This window comes from Pyxicephalus adspersus, chromosome 6, assembly GCF_032062135.1.
Source record: "Pyxicephalus adspersus chromosome 6, UCB_Pads_2.0, whole genome shotgun sequence".
Classification (NCBI taxonomy): domain Eukaryota; kingdom Metazoa; phylum Chordata; class Amphibia; order Anura; family Pyxicephalidae; genus Pyxicephalus; species Pyxicephalus adspersus.
In genome coordinates, this window is record NC_092863.1 from 62,362,193 (window position 1) to 62,383,159 (window position 20,967).

General features: G+C 36.6%; 1 protein-coding gene and 1 non-coding gene across 2 annotated transcripts in view; both read right to left on the reverse strand.

Annotated features, from left to right (window-relative positions):
• The window catches only part of SNX2 (sorting nexin 2), a gene marked incomplete in the record, with an annotated part of 28,448 nt that overhangs the window by 1,900 nt on the left and 5,581 nt on the right, over nt 1-20,967 (reverse strand). Inside the window, 12 exon segments of the mRNA XM_072416036.1 lie at nt 1,952-2,032; nt 4,356-4,499; nt 5,416-5,621; nt 6,627-6,720; nt 6,951-7,064; nt 8,206-8,281; nt 8,937-9,015; nt 11,830-11,971; nt 13,207-13,250; nt 13,389-13,455; nt 14,648-14,811; nt 17,259-17,376. Of these exon segments, the coding sequence (XP_072272137.1) occupies nt 1,952-2,032; nt 4,356-4,499; nt 5,416-5,621; nt 6,627-6,720; nt 6,951-7,064; nt 8,206-8,281; nt 8,937-9,015; nt 11,830-11,971; nt 13,207-13,250; nt 13,389-13,455; nt 14,648-14,811; nt 17,259-17,376 (1,329 nt within the window).
• Nucleotides 14,985-15,116, reverse strand: LOC140334399 (small nucleolar RNA SNORA54). Its single transcript, XR_011921527.1, has one exon. It is a non-coding gene; the product is annotated as a small nucleolar RNA SNORA54 (small nucleolar RNA).

Here is a 20,967-nt window from a genome sequence, read left to right on the forward strand (position 1 = left end):
TGCAATAATGAAATTGTTATCCCCTTTATACTGAACCACTGCCTGAAAGATCCTCCCTCCCACCTTCCCACGTAAATAATTCTCTTTTATGTTTTTAGTGTGGCAGAGAACAGCGGACAATACAGCAAGATTGCTGAAGAAATCAGAACATGCGTTTCCTTTTTTTTTTTAGCCATGATTATACAAATTGTGTTTCCATTAATTCTGCAATCGGAGTGGATGAATAATTTTTCCTTGAAGATTGGAGGCCTTTAGGAGCAGTCCAAAAAGAGCAGGTTTAGTCCAGCCTACGGACTGAGTGTTCCCACCAGGCTCCTGGCACTACCACAGCCTGTTCTTAAAAGCAGAAGTTAAACATCTTTTTTTCAGTATTTTAATGTCTGTCACCTAACTGCTCTATCTCAACCCCCCATCTTGGGCTCCGAATATGGTGACAAAGACTGCTCATGATAATTGGTCTGCTTTGCCAATCTGTACATCAGTGTACCATTACTTTATGACACCCACCAATCCAACTCTGCAAAGCAGTTTTGTCACTGGCTGACAATGGGACAATAGGAGAACATGGATGGCATAAGATGTCAAAGCACTTTATTGTGTGACAATTTTGTGTACTACGAGCTCAGTGTTCTCCCCAGCTCCCTTTAGCTGGGCGCATCATCTAGCACTTTTCAGTAACCACCCGTCGGTTTTTCAGTGGTTACTGAAGAGTTGGGTCACAGTACAGGGCTTTGGTGCATTGAGTGTGGCTAGCCGTGCATATCTTAGCGCCACAATATTGTCCCAATCAACTGTATAGGTGCCAAAGCCTTTAACGTCCACAACTTGGACTAAACTCAATGAACGGAAAAGAAAGAGAAGGCAGGCTTTTTTATCGGCACAAAAGAAGATAATAATATATAAAATAAATCACAATTTTTCTTGGTATACAACAAAATCTATAAAATTGTTTATGCAGATAAAAACAATGTTTGTAAGGTAGCAAAAGGTGCCATTTATCCACACTGTACTACTGACTAGTGTCACAGACCTGCGTATCAGTAATAAGTCAAATAGCGGGGTCTCAACCCGACGCGTTTCACCCGAATGGGTTTCCTCAGGGGATAATGGAGACCTATAGTACAGAATGTTATGTTATATAGGTATATAGTACAGAATGTTATGTTAGAATTATGCCAATTCAATCGTAGAAGCATGTCAGTGATTGTTAAAAGTGGACATGCCATGCACAAAATTGCGGGAGTGCTTTGGGTCTTCGCTCACTGATTCCTATGAATTAATATGACCGATAATTTACTTTTAGATATGAATAAATAGGGTTCATTAATTACAGTTCGTATTTTCTTGACCCTAACACAGTGGCTTGTACATAACTTGTGAGTTAATGGACACCATGTAATTTGTATTCGGATGATACTTCAAGGAAAAGAATTGCAAAATGTAGATGAAAGAATGTAGATAAGAGCAGACCCCGCTTCTTGACTTATTACTCATACGCAAGTCTGTGACTTTTTAGTCAGTAGTACAGTGTGGATAAATGACACCTTTTGCTACCTTACAAACATTGTTTTTATCAGCATAAACAATTTTACAGGTTTTGTTGTATACAAATAAAAATTGTAATCGATTTTATATATTATTATCTTCTTTGTGCCGACAAAAAAGCCTACCTTCTCTCTTTTCCCTTCACAGTACAGGGGAGCCACATGCCTACAATTCCTTCCCATTCAGCTTAAAAAAAATTCTGTCTTGAATAATGCAGCTTACGAATCAAGAAATCTGGTATTCTGGTAAATCAGATAATCAAAGAAACCAGATTTCTATACTGGAAAGACAATCTGATTGACTTCTATGGCCAAAAGCCATTGTGGAGAACACAATGAAACATCGCTTTAAAGGTACAGCAACAACATTAACCAGTAAATTGGTATAATGATAAAACTGCACTCACCTCAAATCGGCCTAATTCCTTGCGAATTGTTTTGGAGATTTGCTCAAAATCTCGTTCTCCTTGTTGAACTTTTGCTTCCCACTTAAAAAGAAAATTTATGAAAATTATCATCAGTTACTGTCTTAATAAAATAGCACAGCTTCTCATTTTTTTTACTAATGTTAGTTACCATGACCGCAGAAGACAACAACTGGTAACCGTTTCTAAATCTATGACACAAGACAGCCTTAACGACAACATGACTTTACATCACAACAGTGGACAATTGTTGGGATCACTGCACACTCCTCATTATGTATAGTGAAATCACTGTAATACTAACAGCTCTCACATATTATCTCTTCCTTTCTGTAAGTGGACATGAACTGGTGACATAATACATTAGGTATTCTAAGTACCTCTGCTCCCAATCACATTCAAGGACAAGGTAAAATATTTTGGGTACCCTGGGTACATTTCTGATCGCATGAAAAAAAAAAAAGCTGCTGGTGCATATTTATGCTTAAAAATGGTAATGAAACCTATCATAAAAAAGATAATGTCTGCTTTCACTGACCTCCTTTTAAAAACCCTATAATCCTGCCAGATCTACTGTCTGACTTCAGTACATTCTGAATCACTGACCTGCACCAAGTATGCACCCAATAAAGGAAGCGCTCCTAATCAGCATCCTTGTTTCATGTCAATAATTCAGGTTTTTTTCAGAAGTTTTTTTTTTTTGATTGTGTTATCTTATAAAAAGGTAGAAATTATGTTCAAGAAGAAACCAGCAGCACCACATTTTTAGAGATTCTACATTTTATAAAATAGTTTATAATGGTGGCTTTTGACTTTTGCTGAATGTCTTTGTAGTGCACTTCTAATTTTGAAGACATTTCACAAGAATAAAAAAACAACCAACAATAACAACAATAAAATACATAGACAAGAGTGAAAATGCAACACCAGAGAGGTACATAATACATAAAAAAATGTAAACGTAATTTGGTTGTTGAGGTAATGAACTGTATGCAAATTCAATTTAAAGCCTCTCCTGTGGCTATAGTAATATATGCAATAAACCTCACACAATGTAACCCACCTAGTGTTCTAATTCTGTCCGTATTTCCACGCAAAAAGCGTTACTTTTTTTGCATGGAAATTTATTTTACATTGTAGGACTATAATTCTTAGGTATAACTCACCGAAATATGTCCTATATTTAACAAATTTAATAATAAACTTTAAATTAAAAAAACACAAAAATCTCCTATATATTATATCAAAATTTCTCTGTATTGGACTCTACACAGCTATTTTATATTGAATTCAATAAAAAATATATTAAATTTCCCGTCGCTCCTTTCGCCCGCACCGACGTCACCGGGAAACCCCGGAGATCGTCTCTGCATTGGCTGGCTGGAGATCGGAAGAAGAGGACGCGTCCTGAAGACCTGCAGGGACCAGCAGGACGCCGGGGGTTAAGAGACCCTTCACCGAATTAAAATCTGTGTGTACCCCATGACTTTATAAGATATCGCAGTTGGCTGTAGGAAAAGACCTTTTGAGTTATTACAAACAGTTACAAAATCCTTTGCACTTTTGAACAAAACACAAAAGTAGAAATCCAGTATAAAAACATTTCCATATTATTAAGAACATAAAAGAAAACCTGTAAATAGGAAACAAAGACAATGGCAGTAAAAAAACAATGTTGCAGGTCTAGCTCACAAATACTATAAAACAAGCACATGATTGTTACGATTAAATATTACCTACCTCTTCAATTTCCTTTTTGAAGCATAAGGAAAAAAATGATCAAAATACATTTTTAAAACATTTTGCATTACAAAATTAAGACTAAGGTTTTTGATATTGTAAAGTGCTTGGCTTCACAAAAGGCATCAGCAAAATTCTATTTAGTATGTACCAGGAGTGGTAAGATGTATTTTATAAAAGATTACCACAACAATTGTGCATTCTACCACTCTGTTCTGCACAGAAATGAATAAACTGGTGCTGCTGGCTAGTCTTGCACATACAGGCTACACATATTGAAGATCAACTTATAGCACTCAGCCCTATCAATAGAAGACTATAGTATTCAAGCAACAAAGAAGCCGGCATTCCCTGCAGTCCTGATCCCAAGACTCCTATTGAACTACTTGCTGGATGAAACCAGGCAGTGTGCTAAGACTATGCAGTTCATTGTACGGGATTACTGTACTACTACTCAGAGGAATTCTGTTCTACTAGACAACACTGGGGTGACTGTACCAAAATGCATTGATCCGTCAGGATTCACGTCTTAACGTAAGGAAGATATATTATAAAGACTGGCTCAGGAGTAGGCAAGTATGTATTACAGAAATATCTGTTTGAAGACAAAACTAACCTAAGTTTATTTCTAACCCCTAATATGTACCTCTTTGATTTCATCTTTTGCTTGCTGGAGCTTGTCAGGTTTGTTTGCAATCTGTAACTTGGCTTCTGCCTCTCGTTTCTTCTGTAGATTAACTTGAGCATCTTGCCATTTTTGCCAACATTTAATTCGCTGGTCAAAAACTCCCTGCAAGGGTAATCAACAGAATTCTCACTTAGAAACCCAAACAAGGTTACATTTTTAAATTAAACAGTGTCTTTAAAACCATCAGGTGGCAAAAAAGATTACAGTTTGGAAATACAAGTCTCACCATCTCAGGCTCATACATTAAGGAAAAAAGCAATAAAATCATAAAATGTACTAAAAACAAATAAAAAATATAAAAGGTTTCAGTTCAGAACAGTTTATAATTTATTGCATAAGACATTTTGGGTATCACTGTGCATGCCAGAATGGCCAATTTTAAATGATGATGAAAAGTTTTTTAAAGCATTGCCAATAAACAATATTGGGCAATACAGTTTGTTGCTGTTTTGCAAATAATTTTTAGACTTAACGTGTCTGGCATTCATTTTCTTCACCCAATCTAATCTTTTATGTTTTATTTTAGATGCAGTGTACTTTTTACTGAACCTAGGTTCTATAAGCCTTGGGGTAAATATAGTGCTCCATCAATATTTGTAGCTACTGCCTTTTTATTCTACTGGTCCTCCACTCCACTTAGAAGCTTTATAATGTTCGGGGAGGGTGAGGGGTTTAAAAACACATTTTAACATATTTGAAACATTTGGGAAAAACTTTATTAGACAGAGAAAAGATCAAGCCAGACATGGTCACTGCATGCTGGGACCCCACGTGGAATGCTATGGCTAACATAAGTATTTGCAGACACCATTAGGCACCAAAACTGCAGCACTTTTGTCAATGTAAATATTTTAGACTTTAGGATGTATCACTGTGTATTTTGTGTTAATGGACAACGGGTAATTTATTAGGTGATGAATAATCCTTTTCAATTGTACAGTAGGCCTGAAATTACATACAACATTTGTTCAATCACTTTAACATTTCACTAATGTAGCAGGTAGCAGCTTCAACTTACTTTCACAGCAGCAATAAGTCGAATATAGTCACTTAAAAGTTCTGAAAATACATAGAAGTCAGCAAATGCCTGCTCCTGATGTAACTGATCAATTTTCTCTTCCACTTCGGCAAGCTGGGACAGTGCTCTGGATAGGGCTGTGTGGTCCTCAGAATTGCCCAGCATAGCAGCACTTTTTGCAAACGCAGCCGTGTTGGCTGACAGCTCTATAAATTAAAAACACACTGTTGTTTATTATATTTACCAAACCTAGCAAATACATATTTAAAAAAAATTGCAGCTATAAAGACATGCTGTTTTAATGCATACCCATTGCACCACACATCGGTGCTATACTATGACCCATGCCAAAAATGCAAAGCATGAAAAAATATTTACTAATTTTGTGAGCTTTTTAACAAGTTGCACAATAAGATCCAGAGACAACGAAAATAGGGTACACATATATCATCAATGTGTCATACACTGACAGCAGGTGGTGCACAGGTAACCTGGGATAAAACTGAAAGATATACATACCTTAACCTACAAACTACCAATTAGACTTTAAAGACAGTCACACCGGTCTTGAAAGACAAGGCATGCAGAACCAATTTGTCATTACCTCCATCATAAACCAGAGCCCCACTTAGTAACAGCCTGGTCTAAAGTCTTTGCCCTTTTCATTACTGTGAACTGTGGAGCCCCAACACCTAGCCAGATCAATCCAAATGAAAAGAACATTCAACTTCAACTGGAAAGGTCTGCAAACACCTCTTTGGAACATAAAAGGTGCAAATCAAAATGTTTGTATGGGTATACTGGATACATTTTCTCTGATAATACTGGACAGTTCCATTTAAAAAAAATTGACAGCCTAAAATCATACTCCACAATAAAGTCCTACTCAATAAGGAGCCCAGGGTAAACCAGGTGTCAAGAAAAAACTTAGCATGTTCTCAACCTAAAATAAAAAGGGAAAGTAGCTGCTGCAGGATAAGGGCAACTTTCTACTACAATACTACAAATGCCTCAATTCCCTCAACCAGGAGGGGGGTGTTACTTGAACTGGGAGTAAGGGGGATGGGGGAGAATGAACGTGTCTGCAGAGAAGACAATGAGAATCAAAAGACAAAGAGGTGAAAGAGGGAAGAAAATGACAGAAAACTAGAACGAGAGAAGGAGGTAGCAAGACATTACTTTGATCATTCTGTATGCGTAAAGACACAAACCTTTGCGGTGGCATACCAAGGCTTCAACATTGGCATGCAGTTTCCTAAGATGTAGATCTAGATTCTCAAATTGCTGATGCTTTTCTTCAAACCACTGGCATGGAAGAAAAATAAGCAAAAGAGCAATTTATCAAGGAACAAAAACTCAGTTATGTGAAATTTACTAGTGACTGACAAGCTTGCATACAACTGTCGAGGTGAACAGAGCAAAACAAATCGTGTCAAAGGTGAATTATATTAACTTTCTACCTCTATGAGTTTAAAATGCAATTGCCTAGCAGAGTACGGCCATCATTATGCAATCCAAAAAAAATCAGCTCTTACAGCATCCGATTCATTCATCTTGATTGTCATTTTGTTGACAGCGTCTGCAGCCTTGTTTACCATCCTCAATATTCCTGCTCCACTCAACGCCTGGGTGCTAACTGCTCTCGGCAGCTACAATTGAATGACAAATAAGGGCAAACAAACCGGTTAAAAGGTTGGAACCTTAACAGGGCCCCAAAGTGCAAATAAAAAGGATGTTACATTTTCTTCACTATATTACATTTCAATAGAGAGTAAACCCATTTTTTCTGATTTACTACATCTGCTGTCCCAGTGGACAGAATGAAAAAATAGAATTTTCATTTGCTCTTTTAACATATAGATGAACAAGCATGGGGATTGTTCTAGAGTCCTATGAGTTAAAACAGCTAAACATGCTAGCAAGCACAGATGCAGCATGAATTTGAAGAAAAAACAGCTATCTACACTATTAAAAACAATAATTTTTAATAATTTTGAAAATCAATGATATATACACACAAACACATACTTATACAATGATGTGGTTTCGTTAAGTGGAAGACCCTGGAACTTTTTGCATACATGATAAGGGTCCTCCCACTGTCACAAGACCTAAGTTGCATATATAAGAAGTATTCTTGAGGTCATTTTAAATAAATCACTATATTTTTGAAGAAAACGAAAGACAGCATTTCAGAAGAAGCTTATCAAAGTGTGTTCAAAGAGAATGTAAGACCAACCGTCCAAAGGTTAATGTTAAACTGGAAATGTATATTTTAACAGGATAATGATCCTAAACATTAGTAAAACCTAATGGCTCAAAAACAGGAAATGAAGGGATATAACCTGACCTAGCCAAAGACCTGGTTTGAACTGCATTAAAATATGAGGCATCTAAAACAGATAGTTTGTGCGAGGAAACCCAAAAGGATTTTGCAACTGAAGAAATATTGCAGGAATTGCTAAAATATTAGTCAATTTTAAGAGATTGGAGGTCAGCTATGCAAAACTCTAACAAGATGTAATTTCTGCTAAAGGGGATAATACCAGCTTGTGAGACCCAAGGGCATACTTTTTGCCCTTTCCAATACATCTATTGGTATTTTTGTTTGATAAATGACTAAAAAAGCTAAATTTTCCTTATATTTTACTTGTATTCAGGCATGTAATTTTAATATGTGAGCAATGTATAACTCTAACCTTGTAAGAACTGAAAGTATAAGGGGCATAGAAATATAGACTGCAAGCAATAAAAATGTACAAAATACCAAATAGTATTAAGAAAATGTACCTCATTGCTTTCTAAGAACTGTCTGAGATCGGGATCTTGTAAAAGTGTAGGATGTTTAACTGTTCGTTGGAGATATCTAGAGATCAGAAAACAGAATACAAATTGTTACAGGTTTATTCTTCAAGGTTTAAACCTCTATAAAACTAAAGTAATATTCTTATGAAAAAAATCATGAGGGCTTGAATAGACCAACCCAAGGAATTTCTACATGTAAATAATTTTACACAACACACATGGGAAAAAAACATTAGGTAAAAATCATCATTTAGTTACTACTTATCATTAAGTGATAAAAAATGAAAATGAAAAGGTTGCTAAACACACTAAATGAGACAGCAATATGAAAAGTATGTTTGGTAACCTCAGAATTTCCCTCTTAGCAATATAGCAATCTGTATAAAAAAAAAAAACACAAAAAAAAATCTTTTTGGGGGAGTTCTGGGATCTCTAAGCATCCCAGATTACCAGCCAGGGCATCTTGATTTGTTATATTTTATCTGTTATGGGGTGGGAAGCTCTAATTTTCTAATTTTGAAAAGGTTCAGTGAAATCAGTATTTCCAAATAAAAGTCAATGACACATAGAAGTTACATGAAACAAAAAGAGGAAATGATTCCTTGTAGTTTCTCCAGAACAAAAATACAGATCTGAATATGTAATACATAATAAGCAAGTAAATATTGGTCCTTTCTTTGAAAAACAATTAGAAAAATAAATATTCAAAAATATACCTTTCTAAGGCAGCTCTTCTCTTTTCAACAAATTCATTGGATGAAGAGTCTTCTTTTCCTACCTTAACCTTAGTCATTCCTTTCAAACACAAACATAAATGTAATAAATGTGGCATGTTTGATTAAAAATAACTGCTGATTGCCAAAGCATAACTACAAATGAAAATAATTTAATAAACGTTTTTACTTTGTCGACACAAATATGTTCCCGCCTAACACCCCCTGGCTGATCCGGCCTAATGCCAGCCGGCAACCCGCAGCGGAGCCGGAACAAACTACCGGAGGCGCATTCGGCTCTTGAGCTTCGGTGTGGTGGCTCCCTTTCTATTTACCGTAGCCGGTGTTAACACTTCTGCTGCCGGGGTAAATAGGGAACATTCCCTCTCCTCCGTATGCATTGATGAGGAGAGGGATTTCCCTTCAGGGGGCGTTCCTGGTGGGGGGCAGAGCCATTAGGGCAGAATTCGAGAGAGAGTCCGGCCTAGTGTGCTCCTGCCTATCCCTGAAAGCGGCCAAAAAAAGTTTGCTGACCTTTGTTTGTTTTTTACAGTACCAATAGCAACAAAGCTATTTTAGTTATGAGTGATCATTTTATATTTATATTTTCAGCCTGCAGGTGGAGCTCTAGGGTTCTTTTCACATTTCAATGCCTGTTCTTAGCTGTTCTGTTGACAAGGACAGCTGACAGAGCCCTCCCTTAAATTTACATTGCAACCCCTTTCCTACTCTGTTCAGATAGCGCTAATAAACTTCCAATTAGAGAAAATAATCTGAAAGCTTACAACTTCTAAAAGGCTCTCTAGAAAACCTGTTCTGTGATACTTGTATCACCAATGCCACTGTGATAAGGGTCTATATGTAAAAAAATTAAATTTTAGTTTTTATAAATAAGAAAACAAAAATAATTTTCTGTTAAAAAAATATCTATCAATCAAACCAGTAGTTACTATGAATTACAGTTTTTCTTTAAAGGAGTCCTGGTGCTGTGCTGCCATTTTCTTCAGCCTAAATCACCCACTGCACAGATGTGAGATTGGGTGACATAGCCTACTACATAGCCTACTGTAAAAGGGGGGGGAAAGTGCTGATCTCACTGCGCCTGTGTGAGATTGAAATTTTTTCCCACGTTGCAGGGAAAAGCCCCTTTTGCAAATGCCCGAGATCAGGCATGCACCGAAGAGCAGCACGAAGCCTTCTGAGATAAGTGACTTATGTATCCCAAGAGACTCCAAAATTCACTCTACCACTTTGGCGCCAGACAGAAGGGGCTTACTTTACATTTTTTAAATTTTTTTTAAAGGAAACCAAAAAATAATTTTTACTTTATGCAAAGGGTTATTTTTTTGGCTTCGGCAATCAAGACAGGATGGGAGCGCAGAGTCTCCTGGGATATATAGGTCATGCATCCCTGGGGGCTTCTGGCTGCACCTCCTGTGCATGCCTGATCGGCACTCTTCACCCCCCCCCCCAGTCTGAGATCTGGTGACATAGGAAGAAGACAGAAGAAGTGGAAAGAAGATGGCAGTACATCCTCTGTGTCAGGACGAAGGAGGGTACCAGGACGAAGCGGGACCTGATCCAGGAAAAATTTGGAGAGATCGACAGATCTGCGAAGGTAAAGGTGAGTGAGTTTTTTTTCCATTTTACTTCTGCTTTAAGGTAAAAATTTTGGTGATAGGTCCACTTTAACATAAATATGTGGCATGTGTTAATGTGCACTGTGCAAGTGTGCAGTACCAACATGCAGTAACACGTGAATGGGTGTGTTGTGGTTTCCTTATTTGTGAATGGCATTTCAGTGCACTTTATACTCACAAATGCACTACAACACCTAAGCACAGCAAACCTAATGTCCTGGGAAAAAATATAGCTTACCCAAGAATATTGAGTGAGCAGATGCATTGGTATGATTTAGTTCAAGAATGGGCTTCTAAGGATTGAAATAAATGAGCTGCCAAACAGACAAAGACACAGGAGAAAATAGACAAGCACCATTTTGGCCAATGCAGCATGTACCCAATGCACATGCCAAAATAATCCAAGTGTTTGCAGGGAATTTTCTGAAAATTTTAGTAAATTTCTCTCACTTTCTAATGGACGTGGATTCTCCCTGATGGGACACAAACACCATTAGAAAAAATAATTACACATTCCAAACATTGGCAACTATAAAAAAAACACTTTAAACCACAAGGAAGTCTTCAGTAGTCATGTGGGATCGCATTTGTTGTTACAGAAGACCAGTGTTCTCCAGCCCCTTTTAGCTGGGCACACCACCCGACTGTTTACTGAAAAGTTAGAGAACAATAATATATAATAATAAGTATATAATGATGGCCACTTGCCTACAGCCACCTTCAACCCAGTTAAAAAAAATTCTTGCCAGAATACTGAGCACAATGCGTCCTATAAACTGGGGAGGAGGCCAATTCGTTTGATATATTCTTTATTTAATATTAGAAAATTGTAATAATCTTTAGGTGGATTATTTCATTTAATGTGTTCAATTTGCTATATTATGCAGTTGTAAATTACACTCCCCTATTATTAGACAATAGCAAATATTGTTTTACCATGCAGCATTGCTACTCTAACTGAAGGTAAGAGCAACAATTTGTCAGCTTCCTGCAGTTTCTTCCTTTTCCTTTCAAGTGACATTTTTTTGTAATATGAACCTGCTGGCTACCTCTTTTTCCCCTCTCCCTCCCCCAACATTGTTACAGCTGCTTATCCTTTTCCCATAACAATCAGAGTTTCCTGTATGTGGACAACATTAATTTCTGCAGAAAATCCTGCCATGACCAATGCACAAATAATGAAAATTCTGTAGAAAAGTGCTTGCATAATATTATCACTGAAAGCTGGAGTGCAGAGAGGACATTGGAATTCTCACCTACAATACTTTTCTCTGGAGCAGGAGGCACTATATATCCAATATGCATGTACTTTGTTGCTAGTTTGGAGTGTAGCCCAAGAAAATCACTGAACCTTCTTTTGACAGAAAATTCTTTCTTGTTGAACATAGAGAGCGAGGTCTAAAAGAAAAATAGGTCAATGATGCTGGAATAATTGAAAAACAGTCAAACTCACTCATACAATTTAATTTAACATACAAACTTTTTAATCCTATATTTTAAATAAAGTTTAAAGGCTAAACCTTTTTGGAGAAAGTGCTGAGCAGTGCAGACCCACCAACCTACACCCCTCTGACCTTTATGTGGAACCTGACCTTGATGGTTGTAAAGCCACCCAATCACTTCTACACAATTCATGAGCCGGGTATGCTGCAATACTGGGTACACTTTCCATCTCTGATCTAAACTGCCTGGAAGCACTGAAAGTATCGGAAGGCTGATGGAATAAACTCCAACAAGAGTACCTGTCCCAAGCAAGCATATTTGTGCAAACACCTAACACTTCAGCTATCCTGTGCACAACAGATGTAGTAGAATAATTGTAAGGCAACCACTTTTACCTCAGAATACATTTTAATAAGAATACATTTTTATATGCCTATTTACATATTTATGGGTAATGCTATTTTTTGACATTCTTCAAGTGCATGCAGTTTTGAGTGCAAAATAGTGTGCCTTAAATCACAGTGCTCCAAAGTATAACAAATTCTGCTTAACTAACTGGGCTTTTACTCTTTCTTAAAGTGAAAAATTGTGTCCTGAAACTAACTCCTAAGTTCCTTTTTCTGTCTTCACACACTAAAGTAAAACATTTGTGCATGGCAAAGAAAAGGCCACTCCGTATTTTGTAATACAACTTTCACAGACTAACGTATAGAAGAACACCCAATTAAAGAAAATGCCAGGAAATAGTGCCAGTAACACCTCGTCTCCTGCAGTGACATTCTTATTTGCCTCAGAGTATCTATGGAGGTGCAGTGTTGCCACTTTATGACAGGACCTTAACACACCTCCTCTTTATAACATAAGGGAAGAGGTGTTTATAGATCACAGAAAACCTGGAGCAATGAAGTGGATATGATTGCAGCGTAGGCAGATGTACCTGATGTTTATACTTTACAAGATTTCTAGCAGAAACAACAGATACTATTTTGCACTTATAGAACAGATACATTTTCAATGAAAAATGTTTTGTTATCACTTTCAGCAGCATATTTTATCCGACATAAAAAGAGCTTTTTGTTGGGATTAAATACAAAACCTATTCCAACCTAATTACACAAATACATCAGAACTTCTACATCAATTTATAAACCATTTCAACAAAATAGTATGAAAAACAATTCTGCGCTCACCTTTGTTGTTACTTTGTATGCCATGTAAGCATTCATTCCATCCCCTAAATTATGAAATATAAAACAAAAACATTCAGACCATTTACATAATAGTACATTATAAAATTTCCACACATCTTCCCAAATACCAGGATAGATTTAACTGGCCAAGTTGTATATAGTAATTTTCAGGGACCACTTACCAACTTTCTCTGGGTCTGAAACACCTATTTCAATGTCAAAGAAATCTCCATTTGCTTCCTCTTCAATCTGTTATGAGAGACGATACATTAAAGATCTCCACACAGTAAAGTACAACTGTCCACTGTCCTCATTTGTATTTAACCCCCCTAGCAGTATTCCCGCTGTGTGACTCGTGGATTTTACTTGCGAAAAGTGGGTCACACTCAGAGTCGCCGAAAACATTAAAAAAAAAACACTTAACTTGTTCCTTTGGCATCCTGCTCGTCCCTGCAGATTCGCAGGACACGTATTTTTCCTTTGGATCTTCAGCCAGCGACTGCAAATATGTTCTCTGGGTTTCCCGGTGACGTCGGTGCAGGGGGGAGGGGCAGCGGGAAATTCAAATAATTTTGTATTGGATTCAATACAAAATAACTGTATTGAATCCAATACAAAGAAACCTTTATATGTTTGTATTATATATATATATATATATATATATATATATATATATATATATATAATACATGCTACTGTACAGTACCCTTGTTTTACCTTATTTTAATGTTTTTTTATTAAAGAAATATAGGCCTACAATGTAAAATAATTTCCATGCAAACAAAAATGTAATGCTTTTTGCATAAAAAGATGAACAGATTAAAAACGCCAGGGGGGTTAAAGGAATGTAGATTAGGCACGCCCAATCAGAGATATACATTAGGTAAGTATAATAGCTGCATCCACCTTCAATTCAGCTTCTGTCCTATGAAAACACTGCTGTGCAAGTGTCAGCTTTAAATTAAACCATTTTCCCACTGTTCTCTATGTGAACTGGGTCTATTTTCAATGAGGCACAAGCCTAGTAGCACAGAGCTCAAGTGTTTACATAGGTCAGAAGTTGGGGCACAGAAGGTCATCTATATTGTAATTTTTGAGTGAGGGATGAAAAGGAATAACGGTTGGGAATGATGGCCGGATGTTTAATCTGTGTAGCTTCAATGGTTTTTGTTGCTGGTGTGTACAGGCCTTTAGAGGACAACACTGTACCTTTTGATCTCCACACAAGATTACAAAAGATGTCTTTTAAACACACTGCAGTTCAGTTTTGGCATAAATTGGTGCTACCTAAAACAAAGTATTCTTTTATATTCCCTATATTATGTGCCTGTGTTTCTACAGCAAAATGTATCACATATTGCACTCCATATGGATAACCTCTAAAACACAGAGCTGCTGTGTTTGGCTCTTTTTACTTTAATTTAATATATGTTATGCTCACCTCATCTCTTGAGCGGTCATAAATAATAGGTGCGGAAATATTGATGGTTTCCATCCGTGGAGTGATGATTGATGTGGGTGTCACAGGGGTGATAGCAGGACTGGGTTCAGATGATAGAATGAGGTCCCTCTCAGGACTATCCAGGGACACTTCATCTGTGGCTTCTACAAAACACAGTCTGTTAGAAGGAAAATGTACTCTATTCTTCTTCTTCATTATGCTAGAAAGGTGGCCCTGGTACACTAGCCAAAATAATCACAAAGTCTTATCTTATGTAATAAACTTATATAAATATATATTATTTTTATATATATATATATATATATATATATATTTATTGTGTCTCTGGTTTTCAGGGGAGATGGCAGAACAAAGTACGTGCCACATGCACCCCCGACCAGTTATAATATAGCACTGGAATGGAACCTACAGCCAGAAGAGAACTGGAAGCAAGTTACGAACAGTGCAGATATAAAAATATACATAATAATTTATGTTTTATCCATGACTCACTTTCTTAGAAACACAAAATCTTCTATTTTCTGTTTTCATGAAACCATGGTTGTTCAGCACAAGAAAGTAATTTGCATTCTAGGATTATACTAAGGAACTCAGAAAAAGCTCAATCAGGGAAGTCAATTTCTCAGCAGACTAGGATTACAGTAAAGGCTTTTTTCTAGCCAACAAGGTTAATATTGGCCATAGTGGGCATCAGAGTCAAATGTGCTCAAGTCTGTGGTATTAGATAGAATAATTAGGCCAAAAAAAAAGTCAAAAATATGTGTCAAGCTCTGTCACAAAGTAATGATGGCCAAACTTCACATACACAAGGTAAACTTTAAACTCCTGTGTAACCAGTAATTACTGTGGCTTATAGTGTAACCCAGTGCTGTTTACTTTTACCTTAGAAAAACATTGTGCATCATGGTTAAAATGTAAAAGAAAAAAAAAAGCTCCAATCACCAATTTACTCTTTTTGCATTCTCAGCTGTGGCTTTCTGCTTTAGTCCCCAAGTCTCACACTACCATTTTGGTATATAAACAAAAACAAATATATGTTCATCCTATCTATTTGAGAAGAATCTCTAACTGTGCTGCAATTTTTTGCCTATTTCCATCTTTGGCCTGGCTGCACTTGGGCAGTCTAGGCAAATACGCCTAAAAAAGGAAGGATCTATTGCAATACCCTCCTCACCCTCCAGAATCTTTTCCACAAACTTTTGAGATGTTAAAAAGGTGATAAAATACATCCCGCCTTGAGAAAGGGGTAAAATCTACCCCAAAATGTTGAACTCAGGGCGTCATTTTTCTCTGCCTGATTTAGTGCCGATTACAGGTTTATCACTTAGATAATGTATTATTGCTAATTTGTAAGTATGTATATGCTCCTGTATTGCCTATTATATCAAGTTTACATTCTTTTGCATAATGCCTGTCGTATAAATTCCTGCACATTTGTGTGCTGGTTCATATATTTTAGGGGTCACTTCTTACCTTGGTTGATAGCAAACCATTACCCTCATGACAATTACATCATACTTCTTAATATTTGCCACAGGGTATATTAGATAATGAACATTACAGACCTACCACATCAGGGCTTTTCCAGTCCCTAAATTTCATTGTACAGCATTTCTGCTAAGCTAGAACATCACATACAATGTTTTTCCCAGGGGCAGTGTCGCCTGTCAACATGCTACATTACAATAATTTGTAATGGAGTAATAACTGTACTTCTAATTATTCCAAGCATGATGCAAAAATCATCCATATGACATTCAGCTTAGCTATTGCAAGTTAAAAAATAAAAAGCCTGGAGAATGAAACCAGGCAGAAATGATACCTAGAATATGAAGATATCCTAGACTTGTCGCTAAAGGCTAACTTAGACAGTAAACATATCAAACATTTTGATGTCTAGTAATATTCTGCTCTCCTAAAATAGGCAATGACTTTCTGTTCACTATTCTGTTATATGAAATCACACTGACATCCAAGGAAGCAGAAAAGACATATTTGACCTTTATTATATGCCTTTGATTAGATAAGGTTCAAAAAACTTTTTCCAGTTTGCTTGATGTACAAAATGTTGTTCACTGAGACCCAACAAGTTTATATAAGCATGATTCAACTTTTTGTTTTTTTAAGAAAAAACTTGTTCTTTTGAAACCAGGTCTACAAACTATCCCACAAACCTCTGGAGAAGTGATGGATCACTTTGTGTTCTTGTTTAAGGGTACAAAATACTCTAAAAGGTCTGCAGATAACCTTATAGTTGAGTTCATTTTATTAGAAAACGGTTTGTTTCTTAGTTTTAGTTGTCCATTATATTACGCCTGGTTTAGCATTTTACTTTGTTGCATCTACATTATGATATTCAATATGCAAATGAGGGTGATAAAAATAGTTTTACATAGCAGAGCTGACATTGGACTTTAGGAACTACCAGTGTTCATCACATCTGACATTCTGAGTACAGTCACTACGTAGTACAAGATGTATCATAACTTGGTTACCATATACAAGACACATGCGAACCTTGGAAAACTCCAAACTTCTCATCAGTAAAAATTAATTCCTGTTACCTAAAGCTTAAAAAAAAAATTATTACCAGCAAAAAGGTCTTCTCGGTCATCACTAAGAATAACTTCTGCTGGTTTGGGCCCATTTGAATTTGTACTGAGATCTTCTGTGGGAAGGCTGGCTGGCTCAGGAGATGATGGGCTAGACTGAAAAACAAGAAAAAAAGGCTATTTTAGCATATGAAATTCCACAGCACTAGCTGAAATTTAGCAAAAGCTGACATTTTGAAGATGAAAACAGAAAAGGAAATAGCAAGATGTGTCAGCACTTTCCATTTCCTAATCCAGACAATGTAACAAAAGAAGGAAACATTCTATCACCATATTATCAGGGTCAAAGGCTGTGTAAGTGTTTGAAGAGAACCTATCATCTACACATAGTAAACAACTTTAAAAAGCCACATAAACATATTTTATGCCGATTGTAAGTTATGAATGTTAAGAATCTTTACTATTCCCTTTTTTTACATCTGAACTAAGAAATGTTTTCAACCCATAAGTATAAAGAGTACACACATGCATGCATTAGTAATTCCCTGCATGAACTTTATAAGTTCCCAGCTGTGAACAACTGAATATTTTAGTGTCATGGAACATCTGTAAAGTAGGCAAAAATACCAATGAACAAAGCTAAACGAGGAATTCTTCAGAGAAACCCCGCTTCAGGGGTGAGAAAATTTTGCATTCTCAACCACTAAGCATTTCCCGATTTCCTCTCAGCACAACTTTATTCACTTTAACCATTCTACAGCTTGAAGGCAGAGACGCCTCCAAAGCCTAAAACCACAGCCAATTCTTCTGCTGTATCATAATATGTATTTGTCACTGCAGACCCCATTTATTGTACAGCACTACATAATATATTGGCATTTTATGTATAAAAGATATTAGTATAAAACTGAAAAGGAATGTTGGAATCCACTGTGCTTTGAAAGCAACGGAAGAATTGCACACTTGTTTGCAACTGAACTCTGTCAGTGAACTAAAACACATTTGTTAGAGCTGGCCATGCAAGTGTTCAGATTGTGACTGGTGTAATCTTGTAACAATCGCTTTGTGCACGAAGTATAAAAAGACAGATTAGAAGAATGAGGGAGGATAATATTTCAAGAAAGAATGGTACCAGTATTGAAAAAGATCTGTCAGGTTTTTTATGTCCAACACTCTAGTCATCTCTACTGATAAACCTGGTACTCAATTACCTATACTGTGCCCTCAAAGGAAGATAGAAGATTCACAAATACCTGCAGTGCAATTTTGGTCTTAGTGTCCTAAAAAAGAAGGGATGCTAGTAATCAAATAAGGCTTTGATCATTTATGTTTGCCTATATTTAGGAGCACATTAAAGCCATGCAATTCATACCGTATCTACACCCACATCCCTATTGCAACAGCAAGACTAGGGCAGCAAAAGGAAAGCTAATACTGACTCATAACTGACAACACAGCCGTTTTTTTTTTCATTTTGATTCACGGTTTGATAATGCTGGCCGTCAGACAGTCTAAAAAACAAATAGTTTCATGCCATAGCAATAGATCTGCAAAGAACTGCACTGAAAAGGGATGACTATTGCACCGTGGCTCAGTGGTTAACACTGACCTTTGCAGTGCTGGGTCCCAGGATGAAATCTAGGCTAGGACACTATTTGCATGGAGTTTGGAGGTTCTCCCTGTGTTTACGTGAGTTTCCGCAAGGTTCTCCGGTTTCCTCCCACAATCCCCCCAAAGATTGTTCCTAGTCAAATGTATTTAAACAGTCTACAGAATAGATAATAGATTGTGAGCCCCTTTGGGGACATCACTATGGACTTTGTAAAGTGCTGCATAATATGTTGATGCTAAATAAATAATGTATAATAATAAAAATATTGTTTTAAAAGCATTTTTGTTCCAAGACAAAAGGCTCCATATTAAAATAACCATGTTTCAATTTAAAGACATGATCACATACAGTAATAGTAGGTAATAGGCACTTAAGTACTGAAGCTTACTGTGTAATATTAATTCTTTCTTTTATATTTCTTTTAAATTTGAATTTATTTATCTATTTCTAACATTTTAGGTAGTGCTGGAACCTTTCTCATCCCCATAGCTTGTAGCATGCTGACGCTCCCCATCCCCAATCCTACATACACATCACAATGGACCTGGCAGCTGCACAGGAAGCCTCACGGGAGCCAAGCATTTCATCTTCTTTGCTTAGTGTTGGCCCTGGCTCTTAAGACTGTAAACAATGCAAACATGTGACTACCAGCGTTTGTTTGGGCGTGGGGAGGTGGATGAAATTTGGAGAGCTGAGTGTACAGGAATGAAAAAAACAGATATCACACAGTGAGCCTCAGTGGCAAGTTCCATATGTGAAATATGGGAAGAGTGACACTTCAAAAAAATAGATGAAAACTTTAACCGTCATAAACAACCAACCAAAATCAAAGTATTAGGCATAAATTTAAGCATTTATTTACTGTGATGTCATAACATCTCTACTGGGGTAAAGAAGAAATTCTGTAGGGTCCCATCTAAAATGTATAGCTTTTATTTGGTAGACCAATGCACAAAAAAGTAACCAGGCACACAGTTATCATCAGGAATACATAGATAATTTTGGGTTGAAATGCATTCTCCTAATGAAGCCTCCATGGTCCTAGTTCATGGGGACAGAACCGGTTTAGGTCACCAAGCTTTGACAGCTAGCAGCTGCAATAGTGTTGACTGGTTTCCATCAAAATAAAAGACATTTTGCAGGAAAATATTACTCTACAGAGTTTGGGCAGAAAGTTTTTTTTAAAATAAAAAACCTTGTTTTGAGAAATAAATACATGAAACAGCCCTGTTTGTTCTAAATCAGTGACTCTATGTACTGAAGCCAGAAGACATGTATAATCAGCGACTGGAGGTTTCAGAAAGGTCAAATCATATAAAAATGGTTTTGATTTAAGATAACTGCAATGATGGCACCTCACTACTTGCTCACATGATCCTTTGGAGCTCCAGTTACTCAAAAAAAATATATACAGGCACTTTATGTCTTCTATTCCAGGATAAAGCTATGTCATTTTAAGTTTGGTGTTATGAAGAGAATGCTTTTTTTTAGCATTTATTAAGCATACTTTATCTTTAAAATAATGTTAAAAAGCCTTAGTAATCACATAAAATAGCTTGATAACTTATTCACTAAGAATAACCATCTTTACTTTTACATAGCACCATAACAAGTGTTATAAAGTGTAAAGAAAAAGATACGGTTCAAAAAAAGCATCCCATAATACTGAATGTCACCTTAATGATACAAATATATTATCCAGCCTTGGGTGAACAAGAAATGTTGGGATTCATTTACAAATAATTGTATTAAAAGAGGCCCCTGTACTAGAACCCCATAAAACAAAAAGACATCTGTACGTAATACCACCAGCTAGTCTAAACTGGGCCTGTGCTTTACCAATAAAGGGCAAATAATAGAATACCTTTGTTGTGGCAGACCCCCACAATTTATTATAGGAAGGTAGGGGAGGTAATCACATCATCCCCTCTTACCTGGAACACTTAGCCCCATAAACAGAAAAGCCAAAAAAAAAGAATGTTTGAAAGTTAAAGTAAACCTGGTACAGTGCTCTGCATATGTAAGGCTGGGTCTATGGACGTTTTTTAAAAACGCATGTAAAACGAAATGAAGTGATTGTGTTAAAAAAAGGCTTTAGTTCCTCACATTTGTATGCAATCTTTTTGTTCCCACTG